The sequence below is a fragment of the Saccoglossus kowalevskii genome, chromosome 2 (assembly GCF_978046115.1).
Source record: "Saccoglossus kowalevskii chromosome 2, keSacKowa6.1, whole genome shotgun sequence".
Taxonomy (NCBI): Eukaryota; Metazoa; Hemichordata; class Enteropneusta; family Harrimaniidae; genus Saccoglossus; species Saccoglossus kowalevskii.
Window position 1 is genome coordinate 29,518,836 of NC_140642.1, and position 25,848 is coordinate 29,544,683.

The window sequence follows — 25,848 nt, forward strand, 5'->3', positions numbered from 1 at the left end:
TGTCATTGTATGAATGAGTTGCCTTTAACGGAATAATACAAATTCAATGATACTGGGTTACAATACTGTATTACGTAAAGATAAAACTAGAAATGGGGGGGAGGAGATTTCTGCTACGTGAAGGCAATTTAACAGAAAATCTACCTACATCAAGCCTCTGAATGTCTAGTTTTGTTTGATTTCAATAATTACTCAAGGGCAAGAAAGTAAAGTGAGACTATCATCCTATCAATTACTCTTTCTAAATGGAAATAAATACAAATAACGGTGGACTTTTATAAGACTATTAAATACTTATTATAATAAAGCCACAACTAGAATCTTATTTAGATCAGTTTGCTGCAGCAACGTTTCTTTTTGACTCCTGTGTGCAAAGCACTAAAGGGAGTCTTTGCAGTTACCCTGTCTGTATGTATGTGTGTATGTATGTCACTTTTTGTTCCACCGTTCTCAAGAACCACTAATCAAATTTGGTGAAACTTGGTACATAGATGCTCTGGGATAATGCGCAGAGTTGATTAGGTTTTGGTAAAAATCTATGAATATTAATTACCTAATTTGCATGATAATTAGCTGATTTTTAGCTGTTCCAAGACTGTTCCACTAATATATGAAGAACCACTCATTGGATTTTGATGAAACTTGGCACATGGATGCTCTGAACTAGTGCGCAGATTTGATTAGTTTTGGGTAAAAATCTATGAATATTAATTATCTAATTTGAATGATAATTAACTGATTTCAAGCTGTTCCATGACTGTTCCACTGATATTTGAAGAACCACTCATTGGATTTCAATGAAACTTGGCACATGGATGCTCTGAACTAATGCGCAGATTTGATTAGTTTTGGGTAAAAATATTATTAATTACCTAATTTACATAATGATTAATCAATTTTCGGCTTTTCCACTGATTTCTCAAGTACTAATCATAACATTTCAATAAAACTTGGTACATAGATGTCATATGACACTGCACAGACCTGGTAGTGTTTAGGGTAATATCAGTACATATTAATTACCTAATTTGCATAATTAATTAATTTTCAGCTTTTGATATTTCGAGTAGTAATGATCACATTTCAATGAAACTTGGAGCTAGAGTTGTTCGCGGTGAAACAACGGCATTAAAGACGATGCAACTTCAACTAGCCATTTCTTACCTTGAAATAAAAAAAAAATAAAAATTCGAAGAGCATCGGGGAAAATATTAATAATCATCCTTATCAATCGCTTGCTTTATTTTATTCGAATCCATGAAATTCACGATTTTTTTTTAACATTGTTGGCAACTTCCGCGCTAAAAGAGATTGAAAATGTGGGTGTGGTTATTTTGCAAAGTCCTGTTGATAATACGGACAAATATGGTTCTGTGATCCAGGTCGTGCTCCGATCAGGTGACTCTCAGCCAATCAATGATGTTGTAACAAAGCATATTTGACGCTAATTGAAGGGTCGTCGTACAATCCAATCACCGGCGTCGATTCACATAGTTTTTTGTGCTGTGACAGGCTTCAAAATTATTCGCTGAAAAACATATATTTTGACAAACTGATGGAATTTGACCTTAGTTCAAAAAGAAAATACTAGGCTAAGATACATTAGAGTTCACGCGAATCAGTTTTCTCTGCAAGTTGTGAAATAAAGTAAACCAGAGTAGCGTCGATGATTTTCAGCCCTGAAGGACTTCCGTGTGAATCCTGAGTTTTGAATTGTTCATCGACTGGCCACCAAATAGTTATGGCTATAACTAAATTTGACACGATTTTCTTTTAAGCCCAATAAATTATTCAGGGCATGTGGCCGTTTTTAGTCAAAGATATTTTGTGGGAACACTTTTGCGGTACGTATACGGTATAGACCGAGCTCATTCAATGATCGTGACTTAATTTTAAAAATTTAATGTAAAATTTTACCAGACGTGGATTCGGTATCGTTATTTTTGGAATTAATCACTAACATTTCCTCGTTTCTCTGCTCTGTCAAAAGGAGTTACCTAGGCTTTTTTCACATAACTGTCTCATTAAAATAAAAAATAAAAAATATTACATCTAGAACAAGCACCCAAAACACTTAACAAGAGGTCCCAGTTCAGTTGCTTTCACGATACAAGTGTCATACAACTACTAGATTTGAAGTGTCGTACACAATTTAATAATAGTTAATACTAGTTGTATGTTCACACTTTACTATCAAAACCACCATTTCGACCACCCATGTGCCAGTTTTCAGTGTTTGGGCGAGCGGTCAATGTTTTCAATGAGCGAGCGAGCGAAAAAAAAAAACGCGATTAAAATGCGGTCGGTTTCCGGTCGGACAAGACCGCGTGGTCGGAAATTAAGCGATAAGCGGTCGATGTAAAAGCGGAAGGTTGGGCGAAATGAGTACTGTATGACCATGTTTCTCCGACGAAGTCTCGACTGTCAATAATGCTGACAATGGACGTTAGATAAACACGCATTGTTTGCAACTGGAAGCTTATCACCCGTTATATCAGAATCGTCAACAACAGAGTATACAGATAAGATGTTATCATTTAAACCCTTTCAAAGATAAACATTATGCAAATATCCACGAAACGGCAGTTGTAGTCTTTTCTGCTAGCGTTTCAAAACACTAATTTAAGCAACGTTATTTTGCAATTTCGATCTTTTGTAAACCAGGGATGATGTATCAAGTTCTAAAGTAACCGTTTTATAAATTTTTGAAAAATCAAGAAAAAAGTGAAAATTTCCCTTCTCGCTACCTTAAAGAGTACCCATCACATTTCAATGAACCTAGGACTATACACCATATTAGTTTTTGGTAAATATGTATGCTTCTAAATCACTTAATTAATATAATTAATTAATACTGATATCTCAAGTATTGATCATCACATTTGAATAAAACTTGGTACATAAATGCTCTAGGACAATAGACAGCCTGATTAATTTTGGGTTAAAATCTGTTCATATTAACTCTCTAATTAGAATAATAATTAATATTTTTTGGGTTCTAATCACATTTCAATGAAATTTGGTACATTGTGCAAACCTTATTAGTTTTACACTTAAATCTGTTCATATCAGTTACCTATTCCATCAATATCTCAAGTACAAGTAATTTTGAATTAATTTTTAATGTGTCTTCAATACTCTCAGCACACGGGAGTTCTTTCTAAGCTTTCTTTGATTCTTTTTTGGTCGGAGGGGGGGGGGGGGGTAATCCCAGTCTTACAGTAATGCAATATTACTATACTAGCGCCCTCTATCGGTACATTTATGAAATAGTGATCACGTGACTTGGGAAATGCGATATCCTGCATGGCTGTTATCGTGTTGATGTTTTTTTACATCTACAAGTTCAAGTTCTCTGAATTTATTCGCGTGTTATGTACACGCCTATAGTCCTAATATCATCCCGTCGCCACAATGAGCTCTCTGACAAGCGATTTGACACTCAATCAAATAGATGAGTGGTTTAAAATCGGCGCACCGCCGCCCAAGGCAGAGACAATTCCTCGAAGTAAACTTCAAGGCCATTATCTTGACCCGACTACCGGCGAGGCGTACCAGAAAAGGAGCAAATCCTTCATTCCGCCGTACAAAAGGTATTGTATTTCAATAAAAAGTATATATTACAAGTACTCTGTGGCTTGAAGTGACTGTATGATGACTGCCAGTTTGTCTCGAACAAAACAGTTTCTACTCGCTTTCAGACCAAATCGGTTGAAGTTGGATTTCAAGAAAGTTACTGTGTAGTGTTATTGTACATTGTCTGGGGTGGAGATACCCAACCACTTTTATGCAAATTTATGCATCAATGGTCATACCATCTGGTGCATACAGGTGGTGTTCGAATACACTAGAAAATAAATCTGAGAACTTTGTGTGTTCGTTCATATATAGCTTGGGGGGGGGGGCAAGGGGAGATAGCTGATACTACAGGTTACAGGAAATATAATGAAAGTTCCATTTACAGTAAAAAATAGGTTTTTACACTTTACAGATAAAGCAAATTCCTAATTACATTTTTATAATATAAGTTGCCTACGAATCATGACATTTAATGTGAAAATGCTTTATACGCTTACAAAAATAAGATCTTTGTACAAATTACAAATAAAATGGCTGATTACATTTTACACCTTGCCCATGTCTACAAATTATAGCCCCTGCTTACCCTCATAGCTGCCTTTCAAAATTAATTCTTCAATTTTGAGGAAAGTTTCCACAACCATCGAACCCCGTGATATCTTTTTGAGAGACAGGTATGAAGACATCATACGTTTTGATTCACGTACGATTCGCATTACAATTGTTACAAGTACTCCCATTGAAATACCTATAATTCACACAAATGTTGATATATAGCAATTTGAGCCAATGTAACAATATTTTTGTGTGCAAAAAAACTATTAATTCCAGAATACTCAAGTACAGAATACTGTTAAATACACCTAGTTGCTGACATTATTATGTTATTTGTGATCTGTTTATCATATGCTAGTTAAAAGTTGTGGTGTATTATACTTGAGTGTTTTGGATTCGCATACAATTGTTACAAGTACTCCCATTGAAATACCTATAATTCACACAAATGTTGATATATAGCAATTTGAGCCAATGTAACAATATTTTTGTGTGCAAAAAAACTATTAATTCCAGAATACTCAAGTACAGAATACTGTTAAATACACCTAGTTGCTGACATTATTATGTTATTTGTGATCTGTTTATCATATGCTAGTTAAAAGTTGTGGTGTATTATACTTGAGTGTTTTGGATGGGATTATTCTGTTGTGTATACATTCACGTTTTATTTCATTGATTGACTGAAAGACAGCATTGACAGAAATGTGCCGAGGGAATGGCAATAAAATACTGTGTGATTTACAATATTACAATTTGATGACAATCATGGGCAAGATTATGATCATTATCTATTTTCAAATTCTAAAAACAAGAACTGAAATGTAAACAACATGAAAAATTCCTTTCAAAGTTTTTGCATTTTTATTACTTTATTTTTATTTTATTATCAGAAAATTTGAAGTCAATACTTTTTTGTCACAAACAATGTTTATTTTCATAATAATAACCATGCCAGAAAGTTTAGTAAATGTGGTACATTATGAGATTGGACACTGAATTTCAACAATATGCTATTTTGCAATTGGATAAGAATGCAAATAAAAACAGCAACATTGCCAGCTAAGTTGTTGACTGGTTTGTTATGCGCATCCCAAGATCATAACATGATAAAAACTGGTTAGTTCAAACCATTATCACGAGGATGCATTGTTCGCCTCTTTTACGAGCGTTTTGCCAGACACCAGACACAACAGCAACTATGTCATGACATTTCATATTGTGTCAGTACATATATTTTGTTTGGATAACTTTGTTATATAGATAAATTCAAAAGATTGAATGAAATGAATTTAAACGCAATTGTATCGTGATTTTCTATTTCTATTTCTATTTTATTTAACGTGTCCGATTTCCCACAAATAGTTCAGCATCTCCTGTTGAGGCTGGTTTGACTGGGGAGGTGTGTTGCCCACACTGCAATACCCAGAGCCCATTTTAGACCAATTTAGACCAAAAATATATACTTAGCTGTGAAAGTTGCATTCGAGGCATATCGTTGGACTTCGATAGGACGAGACCCATCCGTTGCATGTCCATACCTGTGATTTTCTGTCTTTCTTATCACAGAAGCCACATCATCTTAGACCAAACAGTTGAACCACATTTAAGATACTGAACGCAATGATATGTTTATCAAAAACATTTGGAGATTTCCGGAAAATGACACGAAATGCAAACAAAAAAATTTTAAAATACACACCCCAAATTGTAGGGATTACCCCCTCCTCCCCCCAACTTGTTCTAATTGCGTAATGATCTCTAGGTGTACATAGCAAACCAGTCAGCAACTCAGCTGGCAATGTTGCTGTTTCCATGTTCAGAACAATATGGTGGTTGTAGTAATTCTGTTTGAGTAGAGAAAGAAATATTTCTATCATTACTTTTTACATCTGTAATTACCAGAAATCCCAGGGATAACAACCCTAAACAGACAGAGTATGCACAGAAATATCTAGAGGAAGAACGGCAACGAGAGTTGAGACTAATGAAATCTGATACAGATCTTGGATTACCGATTTTAACTACTAGATCTCCAGGAGGACTTTCAGGTATGTGCCTGCATTCTGCTGTGTCATTCAAGTGTTGTGCAATTTGCTTGTATATGTAATAGTGTATAGACATTGCTATGTATAGAACAAGTGTAATTATTTTCCAGATACACAGCATGTTTGTATCTAATATGCAAATTAACTATGTAAATCTTGTTGTGTATTGTTCAATAGAAAATTTGCCGAATCTCTATGAACACAAAAGTTTTGAAGCAATACTCAGAAGAAATTGAAAATGTCATATCTATTGTTACACATTATTGTGTGTTGTTGTGTTTCTCGGCAGATCTTGATTTTGCAACTACTTCAGATGTCTACGAGACGCTGGGTTTTCCCGACCAAAAACCGTTGGAGTTAGCTGCTGAAGTCTACAAACATTACAGATTTGACCATACTTACAGCCCTGATTTACCAATCACAGAGTTCCAGGACCAGGTATTGTACACAAACCTTTGGATTTAGCTGCTACATATACCAGTAGCTGGGATTTGTGTCAAATATTGCACATGTGATCGATATGGAGTAATCTATTATTATGATTGATTTGATCTTGTAGATTATCAGTACCATTGAAAGCAACCAGGTGACTGTGATACAAGGTTCTACTGGTAGTGGTAAGACAACACAAGTACCACAATATATACTGGACCATTATGCCAGCGAGAACAGGTACGTCAATATAGTTGTGACTCAACCAAGACGTATTGCCGCCATAAGCATTGCTAAGAGGGTTTGTGCTGAACGTGGATGGCAGCTCGGCAGTCTTGTTGGTTATCAGGTGAGTGTTCTGTGCCGCTGTATCTAAATACATCCAACATTAGGTATTGTGGATGGTTATATATATAGCTTAGTAGTACCGGTAATTACTGTTAATTGCCTCTATTTCTTGAATTTTGTGAGTCAAAAATTGTGAAATTTTTGCAGTAAAAATGTCTCTGCTTTTCTAATGACACAGCAACTGCAAAATTTTTCCATTATGAATGCCATTAAATTTATCATCTATTGCCTTTGTACAGGTTGCGTTAGACCGGTGCATTACTGATGATACTAGACTCACCTATCTAACAACTGGAGTGCTGCTGCAGAAACTTATTAACAGTAAAAATATGAACATGTTCACCCATGTCATACTAGACGAGGTAAGATTAATCTCTCTCTGGTGCCCTTGAGGTTTTAAGATTGTCCATAATAAACTGGGCAGAGTCAGATGACCAATAAGTCTATTGTGTTTATATAGATCAAATCACACACAACTCTGATGCCACTTTCTCATTGATGTTATGCTCACTAATTGTATTCTTCATCTGTAGGTTCATGAAAGAGACCAAGACTCTGACTTTTCTCTCTTAGTGGTGAGAAAACTACTTCGAAGTACATCAAGGCATGTGAAGGTAAATCTGCTTCATACTACTGATTCTAGCCAGCCGTTGTCTTTCTCTTGCAGTGTCAAAAAATAAAATATAATATGCTAAACTATAAACATTAGGTGATTGCCTGGCAGCTTTGTTCAAGTAAACTTGTTCAAGTGTTCATTTTGTAGACATAGTCACTGATAAAGACGTGTTTTGTAAACCATGTTCGAATTTGAATCGAAGTAGGAATATAGGCTAGCCTCTGGCTAGGGCAATTTTCGACTGTACTTGGAAATTGAATACCACTTTACATTGGTGACTCATTGAGTGGGAATCAAAACTGAGCCTTGAAAGGTTCTCCTCACACCACAGAGCATAGGTTCCACTTGATAGTTTCAAAGTGAAATGACTCACATACTTCTTAGTTCCTCATCTAGTATTTCCACCGCTCCCACATGGTTAATGCACACTGACACTGGTATCACTCTCACTGAATAGACAATGTGAGTCAGTTGTCAAGAACAAGAGCAACACTCAATTTAGTGTGTTCTATTTTGTTGGTTGATGCAGTAAGGTAAAGTCAATGGCTTGCTACATATATTGTAGGTGGTATCTCAAAAAGAGTGTTAGAAAACAATTTATGTCTACTAATACGCTAAGGACAAATTAATTACATGTCTATTTCAGGTCTTTTTATGAAGATTTTACAATGTTTGAATAAAAAAACAATGGAGGTTATTAATATATTGATTATATCTATATATAATAAAAATACACATGCAAATTAGATATTTTATGCAAATTAGCCACACTGCTGATGTATTTACCACACATGCTCTTCCACATAGTTTATATCAATGGTTGAATGTATGATAAATTTGATTATGTTTTAGATTATCTTGATGTCTGCCACTATTGAGAGTGATTTATTTGCTGGCTATTTCTCACTTCCTGTGAGAGGTAAACTAGAGAGTGCTCCTGTCGTCTCTGTGGAGGGTAAAGCGTATGATGTGACTGAGTATTACCTGGAAGATCTTCGTAAATTTGGGCAGGTAGGATTTCTGCTTATGTGTGAATCCCTGATGAAAACTAATGCAAAGTTTACCATATCATTTACAAAAACTTACAAATATGTCATCTCGTTTATCAGATGCCATTTCTAGAAAGAGACAATCCCAGTGTTTCTCCTGATGCTATATATTTGGCACGACAACTGATATTAGAGTTTGACCAGTTAGAGCTGAAAGAGCAAGAGTGAGTATCTTGAGTTTTTGTCTTTAGTATTGCTAATCTTTGAATATCTAATTCTCTACTAATTTCTTTATTGGGAATATGTTAAGTGAACTGCCAGATACCTTCCTTATATGCATGTAACATTAACAGTGTTGTTAAGGATGGACTTGATTGCATACAGGTGGATGCAGATGTTGTAATACAATACACAATATGTGTCAGCTGGGATACATAGAGTGTATGTCAGATGTATTGAAATTCTCAAATGGATTGAAATTAGTAAAAATAATAGTTAACATTTACTTGTCAGAGAAAGAATTGATGGGTTTCCAGCTAACAGAGGAACTGTCTTGGTGTTCTTACCGGGTAAGAGTGCAGTATATTGAGTAAATGTTGTAATTTGCTGTTTGTATATAGATTTATGTTTGAATAAAGTTTGTTGGTTTTTAGTCTCTGTATTTGAACCAAACAAGAAGTTAATTTTGGTTATTTGCATCTATGTGTCCAATATTTTTCTCAGTAATGAGTTTTAATCACAGTTGATCAAAGACAAGACATACAAATTCACATCATGATTGGATCAGTCATATTGGTTGATTGGTGGCCATTTTGGTCCTAAACATCCCGCCCATCAAATGTTTCTTGGGATGCCTAGACCAATTTAATTCAAACTTTTGTCTGAAGTTCAGACATGATTACAGGACTTTTTGCAAGCGTGTGAATGCTAATGGCAAGTATCGACTGGATTAGGCAGATTCCTACTTGGTTGCTTAATTTCGTTTCATGAGTTCATTGAAAATGGCTACTGTTTTTTTGTGTCCTGCTCATTTTGGACTTTTGACCATTGAGATGGTAAACAACCAGGAGTTATTGCACCCGCTATCACCAGGGAAGCATCATTGCTCAGATATCACCAGACTACGCAAATTGTATAAGGTGACTGTGTAACCGGTGTTTGTGCAATGACTTGGTTGATTTTTCTCAAACATAGTATTGAAGACTGGACTACCAATAGCTACCGGTACATAAATTGCTGAGTAATGACATTTGTAATGTACATTTTCTGTGTCCTTGTCTTTGATATGTCATCATGATATAGGTTTCTTTTATTTATGGAATTCCATATCTTTATCTCAGGTATATATGAAATCAACGAAACATTTCAGGCCCTGAACGATGACGTCATACGCCATAGGTGAGAAGAAATATATTCTACTGGAGATTGCACGACCTCTGTTGTCTTTAAAATCTTTACTTTCTTCCTTGAAATAAAAAAAAAATAGTCAAATGTCATCAATCGTTATGTTTGTGAGCATGGCATTTGATCTCTGTGAGTTGATTATCATTTCTCTGTATTTTACAGATTATGGCTGCTTCCACTACACTCTAGTATCACAAGTGAAGAACAGTCTCAAGTGTTCTTGAAAGCTGAAAAAGGCAGGAGAAAGGTAAAACAAGTCATACTATTGTTTTAGCCACATGTTCTTCTGCAGGTCCAGAATTAGTTTGGCAGAACAAATTGGTGTGAAGTAACTAACTCAGGGCACTTTGAATATTTATGGGAAGTTGAATTGTCATTATTAGCTTGTATTTTATTATATTATTAGATTATTCTGGCGACTAATATAGCGGAGAGTTCCATCACTGTCACTGATATCAAATATGGTAAGTAATTTGGAATGTACACGCATGTAATAACAATCTAGATAAACAGTTAAAATAATACAAAAACAATAAAAATACAAAATATTCAGACAGCAAGAATAAACTAAAAGTAATACATTAAACTATAAAAATAGTTTTTAGTTTTTACCTTGCACATACCATCAAAGATGGAAGGGGAAGGTATAAGGGAAAAATTTTGTCCAGCTTTGTCGTTGTTGTTGTTGTCGCTGTCGTTGTCGTCGTCGTTAATAATTGTTATTGTGTGCATAATAACTTTACTAATTCTATTCCAAACTTCATCAAACTTGGTCACCTTATTCATCAGTATAAAGTCTTCTCTGAGTTTGAACAACAGATGTCCTGTCTGAAAATATCATGCAAAAATTGAGAAAATCTGAAAAAATATTTTGACTGTTTCTACTTGACTGATCACTGGTGATACACATCAAAGGTCACTGATCTCAGTGGAAATATGCATTGTTGTATGCGTTCAATGAAGCAAATGATTTATCTTGTAATAATATCCTTGGTAATGTATCTCAGAATCCCGTACTGGGTTTCAAAACCAACTCATGGAGAGATTGCACAGTCTGATACACATTTGCAAACCTACCAATAAAATCTTTACAGAAAACAAGACGTCAGAAAATCAATATAAGCACTCCTATGAACTGGGTGCCAAACTTTGATCAAGATCTGAAGCTAATAGAAAATCTGTTTAGTTCAAAGTTATCAAATCAAAAACAATACATAAAAAGCAAAACATTTCATCCACATTTTAAAAAGAAAATTGTTCTAAAATATATGTATTCTGTATTTGACAAACAGTTCATCTGACAAATGAAAACTCACAGGATTATGTCTCAGCTATTAGAACAGAATGATAGAGTTTTTATAATACTAGTTTAAAAACACACTTCAAAGATTGCAGTGTTTGAAGATGTAGATTCTCAGGAGGCAACAGTACTTTTGACTTCTCCCTCCACTGGACACCAACTAACTATTTAAGTTGATTTGCATACAAAGCAGAGCTTGCAACATGATAGCTATTCATAAAGGGTGTTTTTTTTTTTTTTTACTTTTCATATAATACAGTAGTCACACAATGAGGCAGTTCACTATGTTCAATTACCCACCATAGACTCCGGTCAGTCAAAATGACTATTTTGAACTGTAGGCATTAATCAGCGATTCTGCCGGTGATGGAGAGATAGAATCTAGGTCAGGGGAAGCCCAATGACCTTAAGATTCTTTTACCCCCTACGTCACGAACCCACGTGGCCGAGGCCACATGGCAACGCCATAGGTAGCCATCCATCGCTCTTCAATTCTCTCCGCCTCGACGGAGAATGATTCTGAGCGGTTCTGCCTGGCTCTGTTGCTTTTTCCTGTCCGGGTTTCTAGCGTGGGTCGTCACCGCAGCCGCGACATCCGACATTCTAGCTGGTAGGATAAGTTTTTCTTGTCTTTTTACCCTTGTGTCGTTTTCCCCTTTGTGTGTTATGCTTTTCCTCAACAAAGAAATCAAACCCGGCGCCACTACGTAGTCACATGTTGATTTCATGGCGGCACCTTTTACAACTGTAATTCGTTTCCCTCATGCATGTCGCCTTTTATTTTTAATGTATTTAGAAATGGATAGATGCACTGGCAACGCCAGAGGCTCACCGCCGGTATTGTCTCCTCTGCAGCAATTGCAGGAATGGAACCCGCATTCAAAATGTTATCGTTGTTTCACGTGACTTCGGGTATCTGCCCAGAGAATATGTGTAATCGCTGGGGTTCGGAAGCCTGGGAATCCTTCCAGCAGCATGTCAAAATAGCCAAGACTGACCGCGTCGCTCGTTCCCGAAAAGGTCGCGCGGCAAGTGCTACCGGCATGGGTATGAGTGAGTTGTGCGTTGGCATGAATGACAAGTCCTTGCGCTCGGCTACCGGTTCTCATACCGGGATACCAAGCAAAGGGCCCGATAGTGGGGGTGCCGATTTTTTTCAGCCTCCCCCCGCTGATTGGAGGGCATCTACACAGTCTGTTTTTTCAGACAGTGGGTTTCCCAACTTTACCGGCAACAGCGAGGCTGTGCCCCTGGAGGTCTTTCCTTCTTTGGGGCCCGCACTGGGTCCTGTTGTGGACCCATCCTTGCATGGCGCCGGTTTTGCCGCTGAAATGAGGGTATAGGTCGAAGGTCTGTCAGGGCAAATTGCGTCCCTGGCAGGCAGAGTAGATCACCTGCAGGCGGAGTGAGCTGTCTCCACTGCGGCCTCTCAGCTGGCAAGTAGGAAGAAACACAGAAAGCACCGTTCGCATTCTAAACACGTCTCTTCCGGGGAACCTCCCGTTTCCAGCCAGGACTCCGTTTTCGGGGCAAGGCATTCGGGTCAGGACATACATTGTAACACACACCCCACCCCACCCCCACCCCCACCCCCCGCTTTCAACCAGCCAGGGTTCATGAGACGCACTCTTGAACACGCTCTCGCCCACATATTTAGGCTAAGAGGTGGCAGTTCACTCACGTCGGATACAGTGGGTACCTCGGACGGTCTCTCTGAGTCCACATTGCGTAATGACTCGGTGAGCCACGCCGTTGGGGTGATGCAGAATATTATCAGTCCAGGTGACGCTATGTATCTTTCCCCACCCTCGATCCTAAAGCAGCCACTTACGGTCGCTTCTACGCTGATGGGATCACAGGCGCCAGGATCCAGATCGACCCCATCCGCACGTCTCCCCTGGTCCAGCCGAGCGCTGAGCGTGGGGAACAGCGCACAGACGGTGTTGAGGGACGGTCGTTGGTCAGCCGCGGAGGAGGTAACGCCGAAAGCCCCGGGCTGGGGCATTCTTTTGCCTAACTCCTTTCACTGGACTAAACGCTACCCCATCAGGGCAATCTCGGATTCGGACCCCATTTCGTGGGACAAAACCAGAAGTCCCCGACCGGACCCCAAGGCTCCTTCCCCGGACCCCAGTACCACAAACTTCTGTTTTGCCAACCGGGTGAAGGGGGATGGCCGCGTTCCATGGTCATTCTCATCAACCCATTCTGAGACTATCCAACATGCCCTGAGAGCGGAGTTGCGACCCATCAATTTCTTTGAATTTGTGGGCGCCACACTGGAGCGCATTCTTGTGCGCGCCCAGGACCCAGGATGCAGAACGCACTCGCCTCCTAGACCAGGAGACACAGTTAATGGTAGGCCACCGTACGGCTATGTGCGATATCCTCCAGTGTCATATGGCTCTCTTGGCTGGGGCTACTACTGTGCAGCGAGACGCGGTTCTAGACGCATGTGTTTTCGCCGGCGAACTGAGTCAGGGGGTGCGCCATCGCTTCAGTTACGCAGACTGGAGATCCTCCACCCTCTTTGATGGGGAGATAGCGGGGGCAGTCGCAGAGCTTCGGGTTGTAACAAACCAAATGGTCCAAGTCGAATCCGCTAGCCAGTTGGCCGCTGCCAAGGGTAAACGGAGGGCGCCCCAAGCACAGAAAGCAGAATGCCCAAGGACTAGCTCCGCTAAACAGAGTCAGCCAGGAGACAAGCGCTCGTACCCATTCGCGGGAGGGAAGGGTAGCGGCGTGCCCCCAGGAAAGAGGGGACCAGGTGGTGGCTCCTCCTCCTCGGGTGGTCATCATCCCCGGCAGTGGGGTAAGCATGTTTGACGCTTACTTCTGCGACGGGGGGGATGGGCCTGTGTTCGGCAAGAGATCAGGCTACAGCTTAATAACCCCAGTGATCTACTGGGAGGCTCACCTCACAGTAAAGGAGAAACCGCCGAACCCATGGCCACAGATCCCTGTCGCACACAGATTGCGCCGGTGCATTCCGGCTTGGAGGCAGCAGGTAACCGATCCCTAGACGCTCCAGGTGGTCACACGCGGTTACAGAATACCACTGACATCTCCTCCGCCCCTGTCAGTGTCCCCTGTCAGCACTGCCAGGGGACCCCCGCAAGGCGGAAGCAATCAGTCAGGAAGTAGACAGTTTGCTAAGAAAGGGCGCCATACATAGAATAGTTCAGCCGGCACTAAGTCCGGGCTTCTACTCAAATGTATTCGTAGTACCAAAATCTACAGGCGGCTGGCGTCCGGTTCTGGACCTAAGCAGACTAAACCAGTATGTGCGTCTCGATCGGTTCCGCATGGAGACACCATCCAGTGTCCTACTCTCCATCCACCGGCTCGACTGGCTAGCCTCTTTAGACTTATGCGACGCTTACCTGCACATACCGATGCACCCAGCGAGTTGCCCTCTCCTTCGATTCGCTCATCTGGGCCAAGTATTCAAATTTCCGGTTCTCTCTATCGGGTTATCCACAGCGCCCTACGTATTCACCAGAATGATGAATCAGTTAGTGCTGCTGCTCCACCAATGTCGGTACACATCAATCCGTACCTAGACGACTGGTTGATACACAACCCAGACAAGGGGTTATTAGCCAGACATGTAAGGCTTACACAGGATTTACTTCACCAGTTGGGCTTTTAAGTAAATCACAAAAAGTTCCATCCCGACCCGACGCAACAGTTGGTGTTTCTGGGCATGGAGTTCAACACCGAAGTAGGCCTGGTTCGCCCATCTCGAGCGCGTTGCCTAGCGCTAAGCAACCTAGCAGAACGCCTAGTCAGCACACCTTCAGTGTCTCTCCGAGAACTAATGTGGCTCATCAGAATGATGACCTCCGTTCGAAGGGTAGTTCCCCAGGCCACACTACGCAGCCGCCCGGTCCAACGCTTGTTATTGGAATACCAAGCTCACCTACGGGAACTAAACAGACGGGTATTGATCCCGGACCAAGTAAAGGAAACCCTGTCCTGGTGGTCGTCACTGACCAACCTCAGACAGGGGGTCCCCTTGGGCCCACTTGTCACAACCATGACTCTGGTAACAGACGCCTCCCTCCAAGGGTGGGGAGCGCATCTATTGGACAAACAAGCCCAAGGAATATGGCCCTCGCAATGGGTTCGGGACCACCATATCAACTGGCTCGAGCTGAAAGCAGTGCACCTAGCACTTTCACACTTTCGACCCAAAGTTCGAGACCACAGAGTCCTGCTCCACACAGACAACACAGCGGTGGTCTCCTACATCAACAAGGAGGGGGGGACGCGTTCCCCATCCTTGTCGGCCCTAGCAGAGCCAATTCTCCTTTGGTGCCTGGAATACAATGTGGAGCTAACCGCACACCACCTTCCAGGGGTGAGAAACAGTCTGGCAGATGCCCTTCCGAGGCGGCTCCGTCTCCAGAACACGGAGTGGCAGATCCCCCAGTGGGTAGCCTCCAGACTGTTTCGGCTGTGGGACGGTCCAAAGATAGACCTGTTCGCCGCACCCTGGAACACCAAGTTCCCGACGTACGTAACACTCCTGCCGACTCCAGGAGCATGGGCCGTGGACGCCTTATCGATCCCCTGGTCCCACATGGATGCGTACACCTTTCCTCCCTTCCCGCTAATTCACCGGGTACTGGAGAAACTTTGACAAGAGCCCACCTGCATATTAACTCTGGTGGCGCCCAATTGGCCGACCAAGGCCTGGTTTCCGCTCCTGCTGGAAATGATAGTCGAAACACCGGTAGTACTGCCGGACATACCGGACTTGCTGTCCCAACCTGACGGCACACTACCAACAAGCCCAGCAGTGTACCACTTACACTGGAGGTTCTCAGTAGACTCGCGCAGACGAAATGTTTATCTAAGCGGGCTGCCAACGTCCTGGCCAGAGCGAACAAGGGATTCCACCAATGCTGCCTACGACTCGAAGTGGCGAGCATACACCGGTTGGTGTAGTGGAAGGGAGATTTAACCATGCCATCCCTCTATCGGCCAGGTAGCAGACTTCTTTGTCCACTTGTTTGCGAAGTGGGTCTGTCCTACGCAGCGATCGTTGGCTACAGGTCAGCCTTGTCCCCTGCCATAGAAAACTCTTTGGGGTCAAGTTTAGCCGATTGTCCCATTATTAGTAGACGGTTTACTGCTTTCCATAATCAGAGGCCCAAGGCCCGTTCAAGGGAACCGCCCGATTGGGACCTGTCGGTTGTTTTATCAGCTCTAAGCAGACCTCCCTTTGAGCCTCTCGTTTCAGCACCACTCAAGTTTTTGACATGGAAAACAGTCTTTCTACTGGCCCTCGCCTCAGGTAGGCGCCGGTCAGAGCTAGGCGCACTGTCCTTCGCGGACGGTTGTGTCGCCTTCATGGACGATCAAGTTGTACTGAAGACACGAATTGGGTTTCTCACCAAGAACCAAATCCCAGGACACAACTGTCAAATATTGTCGGTCCGGAGGATCAGGAGGAATTGCTTTTCTGTCCGGTTCGAGCGCTGAGTTGCTACGAGAACCGTACCAGGGTTTCCAGACGGGGAACCAAACACATGTTTTTGTGTTACGGTCCTGGCAAACAGGATAAGCCGACTTCCCCGACTTCCATCTCCAGGTGGATTACTGCGACTGTACTGGAGGTCTATAATACACTATCCTCCTCAACACAGACCTTGCAGAGACACCAAGTACGAGCACATGAGGTCCGTGCGATTGCTAACTCACTAGAGTTAGCGTCAGGTGCCCCCCTAAACACATTCTGAGAGCAGGCTTCTGGAGAACGCTGAACGTCTTCATCAACTACTACCTAAGAGACACCCAATCTATTGAGCAGGGTCTCTTCAGGTTAGGCCCCGTCGTAACAGGTCAGGCTTTGTTTACTGACCCAGCCCATACGACCGCAGGAGCCCCTGCGCTAAGGCGATAAGTCAGTCTCGCCATTCTTGCGGGCAGATTGTCTGTACCACTAGCACTCCCTGGAAGCTCCCAAGTTTCACTTCTTTCGACCTACGCCCTCATGCGAACTGTTTCGGTCCTACTTCTAGCTTATCACCCCCGAATTCGGCTTGGGTCTAGCTTTCTCGGGCGCACCGAACCCTGTCGCCACAGCAACATTGGTTTCTTGCTTCGGGGACAGCACAGGCAAGGTAAGACACCACCCTTCTTGGGTCTTAACTTAGGTTTTTTGAGTTTGTTTTCATCCCGGACTGGGAAAAGACTTTCATCATTCTTTTTTTTCTGTTTGCTGGGAAAACCCACCACCTATCGGTGTGTGACTCTGCCTACAGTTAAAAATAGTCATTTTGACTGACCGGAGTCTATGGTGGGTAATTGAACGTAGTGAATTTAGGCGAGGGTTCTCCGAACCTGCCTATTCACATAGTTCATACCCACCATAGACTCCGGGTCCCCCCCAACCTCCCCACTCTTTCCGTTGCGTTGGTCTAAGTCCTCGAGGCGAAGAGAAAGGAACCAGAGTGATGGACGGCTACCTATGGCGTTTCCATGTGGCCTCAGTCACGTGGGTTCGTGACGTAAGGGGTAACAGAATCTTGAGGTCATGGGGCTTCCCCTGACCTAGATTCTATCTCTCCGTCACCGGCAGAATCGCTGATTAATGCCTACAGTTGAAAATAGTCATTTTGACTGACCGGAGTCTATGGTGGGTATGAACTATGTGAATAGGTGGGTTCGGAGAACCCTCGCCTAAGTTCATATTTGTCTCAGTGAATCATTAATTTTTGACAGACACCTGTACAAAATACTTCGACAAAAGCCAGCTAAGATTTTCTGTTATCTTGCATGTTTTATGATTCTAGTCACGTATAAATGCAGCACTTTTTATTTTGCGATGAGGCATTTGTTTTTATTCTAAAATATCTGAATTACTTTGAATAAAGCTGGAAATTATGTCCCTTAAAATAATTAAACAAATAAGGCACCAATTTTTTTGTAAGATATTTACATCTTTAAAGGACATTCGGTAGACTGATTCCCCACTGTTGGTTCAACCCCAAAACTTGTTTGTATTCAAAATTAATTATGACATATTTATATTGAAACAAACTATGATAAATGGAATTATATTATATAACAAAGGGCAAGGTCACCAGAGTTCAACTATGTTTATTTTGTGCTTGTTATGTAACTTTAGTGACCTTGCTGCTGATTTCCCCAAAGTTCTATCTCCATGGTGATTTATGTTTACTGGTATTCTTGTTGGCATAACATTTTCTTTGATGTATTCGATATTACCCTTTTAATCTCTTATAATTCTATTACCATGAGCAGAAAGAAATGTAATGTACATGATAAAACTTGATAATGTTATGGAAAATGAAATGTGATATTATTTAACGTATGCGTGTATTGCGAGAGTACAAATAATGACATGAACAGTGTGAATGATTTCAGTGATTGACTTCATGTTGATAAAGTGTTTGGTGTGTGATCCAGAGACTAACTACCAAAGTCTACAGTTGAGCTGGGCATCCAAGGCAAATGCTACTCAGAGGAAAGGTAAGTATGAACACATAACATTACTCTAGGGATGTGATGAACTATGACCTCCATTCAAACCATCTAGACTCGACGAATAGCATCTTAGTTAGTCAGATCAAGCATCAGGCAAATTTTGATATGCCAGAACAAAAAATGTTATTACGTTTCCCTGATGCATTCATCACTCAATGTTGAATTAGACAGATACGATATTTATTACTCAATATAAACACTGCTGTATGGAATAAAAAAACATAAACAGAATTAAAAACAATATGCCGACTTGAAGTATGAATTATTGACTTTTGCATACAAAATAAGGACATCTGTAATATTTACCATGTTTTTGTTCTTATGTCTAGGACGCGCTGGCCGTGTATCCTCTGGAAAGGTGTACCGAATGATTACTAGGGACTTCTGGGATAGAAACATTCATGATTACGGAATACCTGAAATGGCAGTAAGTGTCTATGTAATGCTAATATGAATTAACACTCTTTTCTGATTAATCTATTATTATATTTATAATCACGCTGCCATCAAACATGATTTTACCTTTTCTGAAATAAAAATGTCATCATTGTTTTTAACTTTTCATTCAATCTCCATGTTCAAACATGGATTGCTCTTGAGTTTATGTGGATAAGCTTACAATGGTTTCACTGATTATTTGCAGCGATGTCCATTAGAGCTTCTGGTACTACAAGTTAAAATTCTGGACCTAGGGGAGCCTAAAGCTATATTGGCACTTGCACTCACACCCCCTAATTTAGATGATATTGAACGTACCATACTTCTTCTCAAAGAGGTAAGTAATCTAATGCTATATACTGTGAGCCACTTTATTAGCCTCTTTGTCGACAAAGTCTGAAAACTAGTCTTATAATTTGACTCCTGTGCCTGCATCTGTCGGGACTTATGACTTCCATCATACATCTTTGAATACATTTGCATGTGTGTTCACTTTGTTATCCAATTTATATGTCAACCACTTTAGGGATAAAGTTTCAAAACCATATCCCTTGACATCTCTGGACCTATCATGTTGTATCTTTTACTGACAGAATGATCGTTGGGTGAATTAGCACTAAATTGCATTAGGTGATTGGCACTGCTGCCATACTTATATTTCATGTCAATATGATGGAATGGTGGGTGATGACAGCAACACTTTTTCCCAAACATTGCTGAGCCTCACAAACGTTTTTTGATGAACATCACATGTTGCAAAAAAATCATAGTCTTGATGTACCACAAATCAACGACTTTAACATTCCTGGCTCAAAGTTTAATAACCACATGTTTTTACAGTTCTGAACACTATCAGACATGATACCATTTGAAATGTGTATAGATGATCAGAATGTTATTTCTGAAAGTGGTTTGGTAAATTATGAAAAAGAACAACATTCATGGCAAGTAGCTGTTGAGCTAGGACTATCATATAGTTTAAAGATTTCCGGTGAAGATGCGCAGTGATATCTTGATTTGTATACAGGTAGGAGCCCTGTCCACTGTAACGTCCGGCATTCTCAACCCACATGATGGTGATTTGACGTTCGTTGGTAGAGTGTTAGCGTCCTTGCCCGTTGATATCAAGATTGGTAAACTGATGGTACTTGGTCATGTCTTTGGATGTCTAGAAGAGTGTATAATAATTGGTAAGCATAATGATTTGCATCCAAAAGTAAATGTTTATAGCCATCCATGCAGGTAAGCTTTGTTAGTCCCCGTTCAGACGTAGTTCGAAAACGGGGACTTATGTTTTGCCCTGTGTGCGTTCGTGTGTCCTTGCGTCCGTGATCACCTGTATCTCGAACATGCATAGACCGATTAAGTTCAGACTTCACTCATACATCACACATTATATGGGTCATATGCACATGCATTTTTTTCATGATCCGATTAACGATAGCCAAATAGTGGCCATTTTAAGGCCGAAAATGCATCAAAATCGCACATTTTCACCATTCCGGACTCGGATCTCAGTTATGCATGGACGGATTTTGTTTAAATTTGGTACATACATTAAACATAATAGGACCTTGATGCACGTCATTTTTTTGGGATCGGGTTTGAAATGGCCGACTGGCGGCCATTTTGTTTTAAAAAATTCAATTCTGGATTCGTATCTGAGACATGCCTGGATTGATCAAGTTCAAACTTCACACACACAAGGTACATTATGTCACAAATATGTATATGCATTTGTTTCATGATCTCATTAACGATAGCCAAATGGCGGCCGCTTTAAGGCCGAAAATGCATTGAAATCGCACATTTTCACCATTCCGGACCCGGATCTCAGTTATGCATGGACGAATTTTGTTCAAATTTGGTACATACATTAAACATAATAGGACCTTGATGCACGATATTTTTTTTTTGGATCTAGTTCGAAATGGCCGACGGGCGGCCATTTTGTTTTAAAGAATTCAGTTCTGGATTCGTATCCGAGACATGTCTGGATTGATCAAGATCAAACTTCACACACACATGGTACATCATGTCACAAATAGATATGTGCATTTGTTTCATGATCCGCTTAACAATAGGAGAATGATGGCCATTTTAAGGCCGAAAATGCTTCAAAATCACGTATTTTCCCAATTCCGGAACCGGATCTCAGTCATGCATGGATGGATTTTGTTCAGATTTAGTACAATGTGTTGTACATATGCAGGTGCATTTCGGATCAGACCACTGAAAGTGGTCTGAGATTTCGGTCATGATCTGCTTTGAATGTATATGTCACTCAAATATGAACGGAACGGGACGTGTCATTGACAATGACTTGTTTTGTTTTGGATTGATGTTACACTAATAAAAAATAAACAGTAATTAACAAAAGAAACATTTAGTATTGTAATTTGGCATGAACAAATTACTGAATGTTAACTATTCATGATAACTTAATACTGTGCCCAGTAATACTACAAAGGATTGTTATGCAGCCAGTAATATACATGTGCAGTGTGTTTATTTTCACAGGTGCATCATTGTCTCTACAGAGTTTTTTTGCTCAACCATTTAGAGAATATCTTAATGCATATAGGTGGGTTGGCAATATTCTATATAATATGTTTACATTAACGCTAAGGTTGTCTATCATATTCTGAACATTTCTAAGAATTTTGTGAGAGAGAATTCTAAGTATCTTGAATACAGTGTTTCAGTTTGATTCGGTTGCAATCATTTGACTTTCAAACTTCAAGTCTCTACATGTTTGGTGTTCTCTGGTTTGCAGAAATTTGATGTTCTCTGTTGACCCTTTCCTGTTATGCAAAACAGAATTAAAGATGCGAAAGTCTGCGTTTGAGATATTGAAAATTGTCATTACCATGTATGACCATTAATGGAAAATCATTTGTCTACCGATATATGACGAGAAAATTCAATAGCGTACAGAAATATAATACACTTAAGGCTATGGCTATCCTACCAACCTGGCTGGAATTTAATTAAAATAAAATGATATGTAGATTTTCTTGTGAGTTTCTCTTCACAGATCTAAGATGACATGGGCAAACGATTCCTTTAGTGACTGTATTGCAATGTTGAATGCTTACAAGATGTGGGAAGGATGTAATTGGCGTGGTGAATTTAGACGAAGTGGTTCTGTACGTATCTGTCTTAATTTATCATTTTCATCTTTGTTGTGAACTAATTTGTTGATTTAACCCAACTTAATATCAATAATGTATATAGATACAAGTCATGGTCATGTGGTTGTTATGGCATAAATCACCCGCATGAATTGCGATTAATTTATGTTGCATAACTTTGACCATAAGTTATAGGATTTGTAGCCATGGAAATTCTAACAGACCAATTCAAGACGGTCATGGTGCAAAATTAATGTACACAATAGTCAATACTGTCTAGTAGTAGTCTAGTTTAATGTGGAAACTCTTCTCTCATGTTGAATTATCACCTCACAGGCTGAGTTGACGTGGTGCAGGAAAAACATGATACAGTTGAAGAGGATTCGAAAAGTAAGTAAACTCTATCTGGTTCATGTATAAGGCCCCCCCAAAAAATTGCTTTGTTGCCCTCAGCTTTTGCCCACTTTTTTTTCCCCATATACCTTGGCTATTTATGATACCTTTTGTTTTTACGAGTTTAAAAAAAAAAATCCAACCAACCGATCCAATTTTTCAATTTTCCATAAGTTATTGTTTTTTTTGGCCTAATGGAAACTGGTTGATATAAGTGATATTGTGGACTGGTATTCGACTCATAGATATGGCACCCTATGATGCCATGAGTATCATCCAGCTTTACGAATAAGTGATACATCAGGTGATAAAGTTTTTATCACATGACTAACAAGAGAGAAATCATGATTTTAATGAACTATGTCTATGAATCATATGCTAATACGCATGGTGTCTGTGATAGATGGGCATCTGCACTTACAGTTGCTGATGGTTTTTTTCAAAATCACCAAAAGTGTTCCCCTTCTTAGTGATATTTTTTGAAAAATAAACTTTCAGGCGTCATTATTATGAATTATTTTGATTGCACAATTCAAGTAATTGTTGCCTAGTCTGAATATTTCATGTTACACGATTTGGTTTTCTCCACATACTGTTACAGAGTACTGATAATTGCCATTTTTAGTGTGAAATATCAGTTATAAAATATCACTACTTTGAATGATATACACCATAGTCATGTGATGATGTTAAGCATTATAGCATTATATGATTACCATGGTTACCTGACTTCTTCGCCCTGCTAGGTTGCGGAAACTGTGAAAGAATTGAAAGAACGACTTGCAAATCATAATATCAAAGTACCACGTCATGGTCCTAATCTAGGTCATCAACAACAACAAGCCAAAACCCCCACCAATGCTGCCCAGGATCTGTTGATATTGAAGGCAAGTATTTAATGTTACAAAACTGTTTATTAAAGACTAATATATTGACCAATGTTTTATTGCCTTCCATGGACTGAATTAAACTTGAAAAAAGGAAGACAAGAATTGATAACATCACATATGCCAACTTTTTTGTTTGCACATAGATGACCTACTGGTGGCCTACTGAAACTGAAACATCTTTGTTCGCCAGAACTACCAGATATGGCCAACTTGTAGGCATGGAAATATCAATTCTTTTTTTTGACATGGCTTTCAGATGGCTGACTGGTGGCCATTGAAACATCTGTTTGCCAAAACTATCAGACATGGCTGGCTCATGGCCATTGAATAACTAAATACAGTTATTAAATATAATATTTATCAATAACAATTAAATTTCTAAAAACTCCATTGTACTTTATTTGGATTACAGTTGGTGATTTGTGGAGCATTTTATCCAAACTACTTCCAGTGTGGCCCACCTGATGAAGCTGAAGCACTGAGGACCTTGTCTGGAAAGGACCCAACCTCTACAGTTATGGTAGGATAACTTCATTTCAATATCAGCGAAGCATTTCACTTTGCCAATATTCAATAATTTATACCATTATACCATATTTGCTTTACTAATGGTGCATGCAATTATGTCAATTACAAAGGTGTTTCTATGGTCAAAATAAGTTATATTTTAAGAATTCAGCATACAACAAACAGAGTTTTTGGTTCACATGTGCTACTGTTGGAGATTTGCTTCTAATAGAGTAAATACAGTAGTCGTATCAATGTTTCTATTATACTATATACAGGTGAAGAACGTCCCACCAATGGGTCACTTGTATAAGAACCAGATTGCTGCACTCTTTAGAACTTGTGGTAAAGGAAACAAACTCTACTTTGAAGACACCAGGTCAGAATCAATTTGTTGTTTGTTCTTGTTTAACAATGTCTATATGACTACTACTGTATTTTTCAAAAAGCTGGTAATAATAGATCATTGTTTATTACAGATGTTATATTGAATTTGAACGACCACGTGAAATTAAGGAACAGTCTATATTGCCGGCTGTGTACTTGGCAGTCAAAATGAGGTAAGTCATTTTGTCTGAATTGCAGTATAATCATGGGTACACTGGAAGGCAACTGTGTATCAAGTTTGTCTCAATATATTTGGAAGTTGTGATTTCAAAGATATTTAACTGATTAGATTAATTAAGGTGAAAAGTTGGAATTTAAATTAAAGTCAACTGTCGCAATATAAATGAGCATGATTTTTTATCAAGATCTGTAGCCAAAAGGAAAGTCAATACTTTGTATAACTGGCATATTGTTCCAGACCCCAGAAAAATTGCTGACTAATTTGCTCTGCACGTTCTGAGATTGATACATCATTGGAATGTACATTTATGAAAATAGCCTGATCAAACCATATCACACAACAATCTTAAGACATCATGGCAATCCAATCATCAACTTAGCTGACAATGTTGATGTTGGGGTGTCGAAAATAATATGGCAATGACAATATAAATGCATAAAATGTTAAACTAATTGGCAATAATAATTATGAGATTTGAAGGGTTAACAGAATAGATAATTCTTGGTGTAAGTAAGAGAACACAGCTCTTGGTCTCAACTTTCAAATCTATTTAATGTGAACATAACAACCACACTTTTTACGTTTTTCCAAAATATCAGGCATTTACGAACTAGATTAGAGTTACAGTTAACTGAGATATCTGCTGCTGATCAAAAGATGTTGAATACGCATACGTTACGTCCTGAAAATAAACTCCGAACTAACAGGTAAATAACACTAGTATACCAGCTTATATACAGTGCGCTTACATTAAGTACTAAATTTATTATGTGTCTGTAAGGCAATAAAAGTTTGATATACTGGTAATAGTAGTAGGTGACTGAATTACCTTGTTGTTTATTGTGATTTCAATGACGAGAGATTAAATCACAAAAAAATATATCATTTGTGTTGTAATTACCACCAGCTAGACTACATGTATGATATTTAACATTTAGCATTGCTGAATGCCTCCACAGACATATCTAATTCAATGGGAAAAAAAAGGGGTTTGCATGCACTGTGTTTAAAAAGATATAGAATAATGTTGTCTGAGGCAGCTAGGGCATTCATAGTTTTACTTATTATAGTACATAAACATAATATCATTTAATGAAGTAGCATCAGTACAATCTTCTTGCAACACAGT

The 25,848-nt window shown here is 39.6% G+C and overlaps 1 protein-coding gene across 1 annotated transcript in view; it reads left to right on the top strand.

The window, feature by feature from the left end:
• The first annotated feature begins 3,312 nt into the window (after positions 1-3,312).
• The window catches only part of LOC100367619 (ATP-dependent RNA helicase TDRD9-like), a 41,065-nt gene continuing 18,529 nt past the window's right edge, over positions 3,313-25,848 (top strand). The window contains exons 1-24 of the mRNA XM_078009613.2: positions 3,313-3,593; positions 6,040-6,185; positions 6,472-6,620; positions 6,742-6,963; positions 7,202-7,324; positions 7,496-7,576; positions 8,431-8,589; positions 8,688-8,791; positions 9,081-9,136; positions 9,908-9,965; positions 10,134-10,218; positions 10,378-10,435; positions 18,670-18,774; positions 19,119-19,216; positions 19,433-19,564; positions 20,255-20,417; positions 21,748-21,811; positions 22,265-22,376; positions 22,698-22,751; positions 23,501-23,641; positions 24,057-24,164; positions 24,430-24,530; positions 24,631-24,711; positions 25,319-25,426. Coding sequence (XP_077865739.1) covers positions 3,415-3,593; positions 6,040-6,185; positions 6,472-6,620; positions 6,742-6,963; positions 7,202-7,324; positions 7,496-7,576; positions 8,431-8,589; positions 8,688-8,791; positions 9,081-9,136; positions 9,908-9,965; positions 10,134-10,218; positions 10,378-10,435; positions 18,670-18,774; positions 19,119-19,216; positions 19,433-19,564; positions 20,255-20,417; positions 21,748-21,811; positions 22,265-22,376; positions 22,698-22,751; positions 23,501-23,641; positions 24,057-24,164; positions 24,430-24,530; positions 24,631-24,711; positions 25,319-25,426 — 2,687 coding nt within the window. The 5' untranslated portion in view covers positions 3,313-3,414. The remainder of the gene's footprint in view (positions 3,594-6,039; positions 6,186-6,471; positions 6,621-6,741; positions 6,964-7,201; positions 7,325-7,495; positions 7,577-8,430; positions 8,590-8,687; positions 8,792-9,080; positions 9,137-9,907; positions 9,966-10,133; positions 10,219-10,377; positions 10,436-18,669; positions 18,775-19,118; positions 19,217-19,432; positions 19,565-20,254; positions 20,418-21,747; positions 21,812-22,264; positions 22,377-22,697; positions 22,752-23,500; positions 23,642-24,056; positions 24,165-24,429; positions 24,531-24,630; positions 24,712-25,318; positions 25,427-25,848) is intronic.